A 10,655-nucleotide genomic window follows, 5' to 3' on the forward strand; every position below is an offset into this window, starting at 1 on the left:
GGGCGGGCAGCTCGCGGCCTCGGCTCTGGGCGGCCTTGAGCCACGGGGCAGTGTCCGCAGAGCGCGGAGGCGTACGGGAACGCGGAGGATTTGCAGGCACGGGGCGGGTGGCGCCGAGGAACGAGCGGCGGCTCTCAGTTCGCTGGAAAATCGGGAGTAGTTTGCCCTCCCCGAGGTGACATACCACTGCGTGTGTTTGCAGCGTGACAAGGTGTAAATGCTGAATATCTGCTGCGGAGCCCAAATCCTCCCCGAGCACTGCTGAAGGGGCTGGGGTTACAGCCCCAGCGCCCGCGCGGGGTCAGAGACCCCAGGCTCCGGTTTGCGGTGGGAGCGCTGCTGCGGACCTGCCAGCCGGCCGCAGAACCTCCTGCGTGCAGTTCCACATCACGGCATGTTGATAGCAAAACCATTTTAGGTCTTTAATTAAATGCGCCATGCCCCAAGTTGTTTGAATTTGTTCTAGTAGACCTCAAAGGGGAGGACTATGTAGAGTTTTCAATTAATTTCTGTTTCAGAGCTCTTCTGTTTTGAGGCTTTTTGGTACCTTGTTACCTGGAGGGGGGAAAAAAAAAAAAAGATATAGTCAGGCAAGATAGCAAAACCTTGAAAAAGTCCTTTGAACAGACATTTCACTTTAGAAACCATTTTATTTTGTTAATTTAACATTTGATTTTGATTCCTCAATTTAATCACAGATTGGGCTTTTTGAATTTGTAAGGAGTTTAAGCAGAAGAAAGCTGGTGACACAAGTTGAGAAATTTTGTAAGGATGTTATTTGCATGTAAAATAGAGAATCCTCCTCCTATTCATAGTCCTTCTCTTGCTAGGTTCCGGTTGGCAAATTCCCACCTCCCTGCACATGCCTCTGACAATGTCTCCATTTTATTTTCCATTTGAGCGTGTACTTGATGCCTGTGAGATGTGGCTCACTGCAAACGCAATGATGTTTAGAAGCTATTAAAGCAGTGGGATGCCAGAATACATCAAGTGACAAAACCAACAATTCGGTCAAGGTCTACACAGGCACAGCAGGCCATGAGTTCATCCTGACGCGAGGCTGCAGCTGGCAGGGACAGGTCAGCCAGCCAGCTGATTATCCCAAAATGGGGCAGAACACCAGCTGCGGGATAGCCAGATGATATCAAAGTCTGGCCTCCCTCTCTGTTTCTTCCTCGTGACCAAACATACAAGGAAGTCAGGACATGTTGAAACTAGCCTCCTTTTTCAACTGGTTTTATCATTATCGCCCATGAGTGATTACCATCTTAGGCAATGGAAGCATAAGGTCTACTAATGTGCCTGTTTCCTAGTAGAAGGCATTTTGAACCTAAAATCATGATGTTCACCGCATATTTGTTTGCCTTTGGCACTCTTAGTATAGTTACCTATTTTACTGTGTTAAGTATACATCTTGCTAGGAATGTGCTTTGCCTAGAAGCTGCTTTACTGGTGAAACATTAATAAACTACTGAGGTTTTTTCAAGATTTAACGTCCAATGAGCTTGATGGCTGATCAAAAAGATTTAAGGTCTGCTATGACAAATCATTTCAGCATAAAGGGATTTTAAGTAGAAAGTACTCATGTACCAATAATGAACAGCGTCATCCTCAAATCAGTTGTCATACCAGCACGTACACAAAATTGTCTTACTGTGGCAAAAATGCAATATCTGATATCCCTGGAACATTATTTCAGAACATCTTTAGGAAAATCTGATAATAGAGAATAGTGCAAATTATATTGTTATTTTAAGTTTCTAGAAGGAATGTTTTTATGTATTTTTACCTAGCGCAGCCTAAAGCCACACAAGTGCTAGTATGTAAAGCAGAAATATCCTGGAAAACAGTTCCTCTGGCTTCACTGGTATCCACTGATACTACATTTAGCAGATGTAATTTCATAGGCACTCTTTCTTGCACGGGGAGTGGAAGTGGAATGCGTGGCTGCTGTTTGGGACCTCAAACACATACGGAATACCAGGACTGTCAGCAGAGAAATAGTTGTGTGGTTGTAGCGTGGTTCATGACTGTTCTTGGCAGTCCTTTGGGACCAAAGACAGCCAAGTGCAGGTTAAGGCAAATATTATTCTCTGCTCCAGTTGCTGCATTTTTCCACAACCCCAGTCCTGGGGTATGTAAGGCACCTCTTCCCCCTGAGAAGGACAACATTGCTTACCCAAGGGTCAGCATATTCACCCAATTGATGGCAATTTTTAAACTTCCTTTCAGTATTGTCTTACAAAGAGTAGTTCAATATCCATTTGTGACAAAGCTGGAGTCATGTGCAAAATTCTAGGAGTCTTCCAGTTTCCTACTAAGAAAGGCTAAGCGCTGTGGCTGTGCATGCCTCTGCTCTCTCAAAGGTATAGCTAACTTGCTGGAGATGGCTCAAATGAATATAGAAAATGTCTTCAAGCCAAACTAGATGTAAGATTATCTATAAAGCATGTTTAATTTTTCATCTCCAACTTAGATGACTTCTTTCTTCAATATATTCTGCTAAAATGCAGAGCTTATCTCACTTGTACTTAAAATTTGTATAGCATCACAAGTGATTTCAGGAAAAAGGGAAAATCTGAGAAAATCTGTTATTTGGGAATGACTGTCCTAATGCAAGCATACTACTTTATTCCATTACCATAGTATAAGCATTCCAGCACAAGGTCCTTCTATATTCAGCTGGGCTTCGGCATTATGCTTCAAGGGCCAGTAGGTAGGCTGGGAATACAGGAGACTTTAGTTGGGAGAAAAGTCTCCCCACAGCAAGAGTTACCTAGACATATGTGTGGCACTCCCTAAAATGTAAGAGAGAAGGCTGGAGAGCGAGACGTCCCCTCCAGATGAAATGATTAAAAAAAAAAAAGTATTTTTGCTAAAAAATTTAAGAATTTGACTGCCTTTCATACTTCTTGTGTGCCAGAAGATACAACTGTTAACTTAATGGACCCCAAATACTTTTGTATGTCTGGTTGTTTTCAAAAACAGATGGTGCTGCATTGAAAAATAAACCTTTCTGATGTGATGCAAGAGTTACCTCAAATGAAACTCCATGAGATTATTGCACTGATGATAATTCTTGGTGGGATCATATCTCAGCAATGTGGAGGTTACTTCAACATTTTTCTCTCCTCTTCAATTACTGCTTATGAGAAAAAGAAAATATTGCTTTGCTTAAAGAAAAAAGGTTCTGGTTACAAAATACATAGAAATTTTTGTAAAATTAGCTTTCTGTGTTTTTGTGTGTGATTAGAATACTTGGCAATGGAATGACTTTATTCCTTTTTGTTGCATCATTGCATAAATTATTTTGCACATACAGATCCATGCAGACCACATCACTGTAATAATTAATTTCAGATGAAAAACAAGGTCCACCATTATTTCACAATTTAATTTGGCTTATATGCTAACCTGTGAGTTGGAGATGATTACTAAGTCAGTTCTTAATTTAATGTATATGCATCCAGTAAATGCTTTGTCCCCATGCAGATGGAGTGTCTACTGTATCGAACAAATTTTTACAACCTTGAGTATCAAAAAATTAAGAGAGTTCACTGAGCATGTCTACTTCTTCTTAAACTGGCTTATTTAAAAATGACATTCTAAAGCTTTTATATTGTTTAGCTCACACAGTATCGATGAATAGTCAGACTGAATGAATAATACAAAAAGTAAATAGATTATTCACTCTACAGTTTCCCAGGTATCGCATCTAACATGTGAATGAATGTCAAATCTAGGAAATGCAGGTTTGATTATAGCACCGTTATATAGATTGACTAAAAAGAAAAATAAAAAATACAGCCACCTTCATACAAAGCAACGTTCCAGCAGATCAAAGCAGATCAGAAAACTAGGTTACAGATAGTATTAACAAGTGGAAATGTTCTACAGACGCATAGTGGATTACATGTCTTATGCAAACTGAAATTATGGTTCTAATTCTGCAGCTTTTAATTACATGAATAGTCTTCACACATGTAATTTCTCACTAAACTGAATAGAGATGGTTTAAATGAGTAATGATTCAGACCAGTCCCTCTAGGACCCAGAAGTCAAATGTGTATTTATATATAAAGTTACACATGCAACTAGCCTATTCCATTAAGTTGCTAAGGGAGTATCATGTTTGGTGTGTCTGGCGCTCCTCAGTCATTTAATATGGTGTAAATAGTTAAATATTTTCTTTTGTCAGCTCTTCTTATTTCCACCTTTCCCACTTGTTTTTCCCCCAACGTTTATGCTATTTATGTACATATTCTTCCAGATCATGCAAAGGAATTGCATTTGATTTTTTTTTTTTCTCAAGACAGTTACACATGGCTGTATGACCTGATGTTTACTATTCTTAAAAAAAACCCACGAATTTTGAAGTCACGTTTTAGGCTATGCAATTCCTTAATGCTGTGACACATCAATGAGTTCAACTGATTATGTTCTTTGAACATTTGTGTGCGAGAGACGGACTTGACGGATCATAGCCTTTAGTGATTATTTTAATGCATAGTGGACAACTGGCCAAAAATAACAGACCACATATTTGTACTGTGATTGTGACTTCCATTTCTGTGCACTTGAATTAGAACTAGCTTTTAGAGGATGTGTTAGTTTGTTTAATTTGGTGGAGACTTTATTAGTAAGTATGTGATAGATGATGTCATGCAGTACAGTGTAAATAAAAGAAAACATACAGTTCGATCAAACAAAACAAACCAAAACAAACCACCTTACCCTGTGGAGGCTCAAGAAATTGATTTCTAACATGTAGGAAAACCACAGTAGATATTCTGACAAAATTACTGGAACCGAGCAATAAACATAATTGCTTTTGCTGACTAGCCTCTGTGGGTGACAGATTTTCAGAGATGCTGTATTTTCATTTGTATTTGCCTACGTGGCTTCTCGTCACATTGCTTCCAGCGTGAAGTGCTTGTGCTTGGCTGCATGAGAAGATGCAGAAGAGCCTTCACACTCGTTAAATGCCACGTGACTTTTCTCCTCTCCACAGGTTTAGTCAGTGGTAGCTGATTAAGCTGTACTTTCAACGGCATCGCGTACCACAGCAGCAAGCCATCAGGGTGGATGGCAGAATCCAGCCTTCTGGGACCACCTTCTGCCAATAGCAAGTCCCTTGTCGTGTGAAACAGAGAGAGAAAAGGGGCGTCTGTTGTAAAATTGGTATCGATGTGTAGCAAATAAAAATATTTTTACTCTTATTTTGTGTTGAGTTAATCAGAGAATGGATGGTCTGTTTCACTCAGGGATATTTTATATGCTCTGTCCCACTGGATATACAATACCACCTTCCTATAGAGAAGCTATAGTTTAATGTTGTGAGGCTATTATATTTAACAAAAAGCATACTTTGCCAACATAAGATGAAGACCTATTTACTACATGCATCCATCTCCTTCCATTTCTTGTCCTTCCCTCAACACATGCGGATAATTTTATATGAAAGACATTCTTTTCTAATCCCACTTTTATTGTATGCTTACCATAGCAAATGCTGCTCACGTGTAGACTACTATTTTGTCCAGATCTCTTCCTGCATTAAAAGACTTACATAATCGTATTGAGAGAAAGCACTTAGAGATCTGTAATCCACTGGTCTTACTGAATGACTTTTTACATAATGAAAATCTGTGAAGGGTAAATATGTTGACTAGAAGTTCCATTAGCACTTAAGTAGAAGGTATTTCTGGAAAATGTACATAAACAACACAAACCTTATAAAAGAAGGAAAAGAGAGCCTTTAACCAGTCCTTTCAGACCACAAACAATAAGCATGTGTTTAATTTTTAATCCAAAAGCTAATGACATCAGTCATTTAGTCATGGAAAAAGTATTTTCATATTTACATGAAGAATTTTGAAACTAATTTCATATTCATAATGCTGAAGTTTGCTGTGACATTGTTTGCAACATAAGGAGAATCACTTTAATTATGGTTCTGCGTTCATTTTGTTAGTAAACTAGAAAACAGTGTAGAGGGTGTTTATGTTGGTAGACTGGAAGTCCTGCAATAAAATTACAAATTGCTGCATTTAACAGACGCAGTTCTGACAGTTGGATAGAACTGTTGATCGTTGTTGCTGTCAATACCGCAGGACCAAATTTCACACTCCTTACGCTGTGTATATCTTTTGCTAAAGTAAATGCGAGCTTTGCTGGCAGAAAGGGGGCCGAGTTCGGATCCTAACACAGAGAGGAGCTAAGACATTAGTCTCGTCTAATATGGCCTCTAGTTTTCAACTGCCCAAGCCAACGGTTCTGTACTTTACTCAACAGCGCTGAACAAGCAGTGCTGAGGGCAACGTCATCCCTCTTATCCTAAATGTGATTGTAGCTGTTCCCTAAGGCAGAAATATCTTCGCTTCTCAGACTGCCGATTCCCTTGCAGTATAAATTAAGATATATCATTACATTTGATTCTGGGAGCTTTAGAAGGGCGCGTTTACGTAAAGAAAACTGTAACGAGAGGGCTTAGCATGTTACTTTTATTCCTGTGGTTTAAACAGGAACTTTTTGTTTAGAAGAGCTTACTGACAAGCTCTATGAATATTGCACGGTTGTTTTGGTTTTCATTACTGCTGCAAGCCAACCAATAAGTTATAAGAACGTACTTTATTTTAAGTTAAATAAATAGTGACAGTAACAAGTTTGAATTATTCAAAGTGTAGAAAATACCACCCATGCACAGGCAAACCCAGTGTAATTCAAGTACGGAATAAGATTTTAGTGTACAGCAAATTTAATGTTTGTATCCTGTGAATAAAGACAAAAGAACTGAAGTAGAACAACATTAAAATTAAGCAATGACCATCTTCTTTTGTACTGAAAATGCACCAACGTTCTCATTCACTGATCAGCATGAGAGTATTTGCGTTTTCATCATGCTATTTAAATACAGAGTATTTTGAAGTTTGACTTCCCATTTTTCACTTAGGAAAATAGCATTTCCAGTCTCCTTCCAGTTGGCAAAGAAAAGGAAGACTGCAAATCTACAACAACTCTTTATTTCTTAATTTAAAAGAGGCATCAGTACTTTTGGGCAATGGCAGTTTCACCTTGTTTTGATTTTGTGCGTTGTTGTGCCTAAACTCTGTCACATTGAGCGTACGCTTGTATCAAGTGTAGGAGATTGACGGCAGCAACATCATCCATTTAGATGGTGCCAGTCCTCTGTTAGAATGCTACTTAATCTATTAATTTTAGATCACCTAAATATAAAATGATACAGATTTTCAGGAACAAACTAATGATGAATAAATCCACAGCAGCCAGCTTTGTCTTAAGATTTGAAAATACAATTTTTTTCCAAAGTCCAATCCTTTAAGTACTAATGGTGTGCATATTCTTAATGAAGCAAGACTTACATAATTATAGGCTACTCATACAAATCCTTTGAGTCCTGTATCCAAAAATCCAAATTCCAAAAAAATGCAACAGACTGAAAAGTTACAATGTACCAACTCACTGAGGCTTGCTTTTGAAGATGAGATTACCTATTCTTAAAAATTTTTCTACGCAACTAACTGTCGATAAACACTATACCCACTTCAAGGTACCAAGATAATGAACACTAGAGGTGTTACCATTTACTTATCCACTAGAAACCAGACTTGCATTACTTGGGTTTTCAGAACATGTGGTTAAACGATCCGATTTCAAAAGGAACATGGAGTGTTCACTTTCCTGTGAACTAAGTAAAATAAGAGGGCAAAGAGTGATGATACCCATGAATCCTTAGTGACTAGCGGTGGCAATCCAAATACCTACATTCTCCTGCAGCTTTTGCTGTATTTTCCATAAATATCTTTACTCAATACGATTGTGAAGGAGATCATCTCATTTAAATCAACACGCAGCAATTACACCTTGTCTACACAGTTGGAAACAGTAGCACTGATAAATACAGGCTTGACTTTGTTAGAATGCTGCTGGGGGTCTCTACGAGCCTAGATTAACTACGTATAAAATACATGCTATGGAATAAGTGAAATACAATAGAAAGGAATGTGGAGTCATCTTACATAACTGAATTCCCACGAAAGCGGAGCTACACTGGATCAACGTGCAGAACTCATCATCCTTCAACGTAACGATAGTCTACAGCCTTTCATTCAGGCCCCTACTTGCTGTTTTTCCTCACCTACGTTATTTTTTTTTCTCACCTACAAGTGGCCACATTAAAATTTGTCACACACTTTTTCTCCCCAAATCCAGTTCTATTGAGTTTCAAAGAATAAACTGTTTGTTGCAGTTTTTCAAAGTATGTTTAGTCCTTAACTAAAAGCTATTAGCTGTTTATGAGTGCTGTCGACATAGTTTTATTTAACAAGCATGAAAACTATTGCCTAGAAACTTCACAAAACATGTCCGATTGTTACTTTTTGATAGTGTGGCCACAATAATCAATGCAAAATAATAGTAACTTATTAAAATCCCAGGTTTTAATTACAGGGTCTTTGTATTTGCCTGTGGAGTGCCTCATACACCTATGGCACTACAAAGTACGTACCAAGCATTCTTGAACGGATCGTGTGTGCTCACAGTAGCAGAAGACATTTCCCTAAGTTACACAGTACATACCATAATACATATGTCCTTTAACAATACATCATAGAGCTTTTCTGCAAAGTTATTGTCTGTCCCCACAATTCTGCACTTAAACAGTGACATTTTTTTAGGGAAGCAATGGAGACTTTTACATGGCTCTTGCATTTACCTCCCAAATTTGCAGCGCGTCAAATTGGACCGATCCTGCCGGCTTCCCATTTCTCAGACAATTAATCAGACATGAATGAGACACAAAACTGAGACACAGTTTTAGCCTTGTCTGGATTTCTGCAAAGAATTCAGGAGCTTGCAGAAATGCGACTGTACATATACAGGCATCGATCCCTACCTGTCAACAGGAGAGGGGATTTCTTTTTGGATGACTAGAAAGGTCTGCTTTAATTCGACATCGTTTGTGTTTGCCCAAATCTTATTTTCAAAAAGGACCACTTCTGCTGTGGGTAGATTCATTGCTCCTATTTTCATAGTTAATTGTGACATGCAAACTGCTTCTACAGAAAGTGACAAGAATCAGCCTTTCTGTTGGGGAAGACAAAATCGTGGCAAATGTGGATAAGAACCATAAGAACCATGAGGCTTGCCAGTTATTTTTCTTAATATGCAACTCTCCCCTTTTTCCCTCTGGATGTGGAAAGTGATTAGTCATTGGCACATGCTGTGCCAACCCATGCAATTGGGTTCTGTACTGGGGTATAAATCAACAAAAGGTATTTGGTATCAAACATTGCTTGTTCTGTTTTCTGCATCCTCCTCCCCCCCTCTTCCCTCCCCAACTTATCTAAAATAGAGGTTGTTTACATTCTTTTACTGGGGTTTTAATACTTCCTCTTTTCCTCCACTGAAATAACATTTTGTGTATTTGATGGAAAAAAAACAATTATTCTATTCACTTTGTTGGACAAAACACCCATGTTAGCCTCCAAATTTGAGTTACTTTCAAATACTGTAAACAGTGACCAGCAGCAAAAACCAGAGCCTATTCAAGAACAAAAAATACAGGCTTCTGAGAATAGTGATCTATTAATAGCAGACAAATCCCTGTTATAGCCAGTAGTGATAATACCCTGATACTTCACTGTTAACTGTTACAAGTCCAGCTGGCGAAGACATCCTATTCTGCAGGCTGATTTGCATATCTTTTCTTCAAAAAGCAAGAAGAAACAAATCGTGCATTTTAGGATATTGAGAGGCAAAAGTTTTGCTTTGTTTTTCCAAGTGCTAGGTTTAAATTCTCAGCTCAACCAGGTGCCCCATCTTGCATTTGAAGGTGAGGCGTGAAGCACTCCAAGGTCAGGTGGGAGAAGGGTCGCTCTCTTCGGAGCCTGCGCCGCCCTAGGAGAGTTTTACCACACACACTGCCAGGACAATAGCAATGATGAGCACCGCGGAGAAAATAATGCCAGCTAGAACTTTGCTGATATCGCAGAAGGATTTATTCTCCTCCACAGAGATCATGCCGATGGAAGAAGCGCCCACGCTGATGGTGGATTTCAGTTCAGCCCCTGGGTCCTGCTTAGCCTCCACTGTCCACTGCGGGACATTGACCTTCATTTCCATCTCGTACATCATCTCTCCTACCTGGTTGATTTCGTTCTCGAGGTCTTTCAAATCCACCACGTCTATGTTGTGCTCAGCCTCGTATTTCATGTTCTGGACGCTCATTGCCCGGGCGGCCACGCCAGAGGTTCCCCCGCTCATGCCCGTCTGGATCAGGTGCTTTTTGGGGACGTTGAGCGGGAACTCGTGGCCCAGCTCCAGGGCTCTCCTCATGTCGATCTCCAGGATCTCTAGGCACGTGGAGAAAATCACCCATAGCCTCTCGAACTCGGCTTTGTCCTCCTTACTCACCGTTTTGTCCTTCAGGACCGCGGTGAGCTTGTTCCTGTTGGCCACCGCGAGCTCCTGGGCTTTCTGCCGGGTCTTCTTGAGCTCCTCCCGCAGGTTCTGAGAGTCCGAGGTGCCGCCGATGGTCAGCACCATGTGCCGGTAGCAGGCGGTCACCTTGCTGAGCGCGTCCAGCAGCGCCTTGCACTCCTCCTTCACCATGCTGCCGCCGCCGGGGGGGGCCG

The 10,655-nt window shown here is 40.1% G+C and overlaps 2 protein-coding genes across 2 annotated transcripts in view; both read right to left on the reverse strand.

Moving 5' to 3' along the window:
- The window catches only part of NUDT19 (nudix (nucleoside diphosphate linked moiety X)-type motif 19), a 4,136-nt gene extending 3,723 nt beyond the window's left edge, over positions 1–413 (reverse strand). The window contains exon 1 of the mRNA XM_009881417.1: positions 185–413. Within this exon, the coding sequence (XP_009879719.1) occupies positions 185–413 (229 nt within the window). The remainder of the gene's footprint in view (positions 1–184) is intronic.
- Positions 414–9,918: 9,505 nt separating this feature from the next.
- Positions 9,919–10,632, reverse strand: RGS9BP (regulator of G protein signaling 9 binding protein). Its single transcript, XM_009881389.1, has one exon. The coding sequence runs from the start codon at positions 10,630–10,632 to the stop codon at positions 9,919–9,921; it is 714 nt and encodes a 237-aa protein (XP_009879691.1).
- Between the last annotated feature and the right edge of the window lie 23 nt (positions 10,633–10,655).

This window comes from Charadrius vociferus, unplaced genomic scaffold, assembly GCF_000708025.1.
Source record: "Charadrius vociferus isolate BGI_N301 unplaced genomic scaffold, ASM70802v2 scaffold553, whole genome shotgun sequence".
Taxonomy (NCBI): Eukaryota; Metazoa; Chordata; class Aves; order Charadriiformes; family Charadriidae; genus Charadrius; species Charadrius vociferus.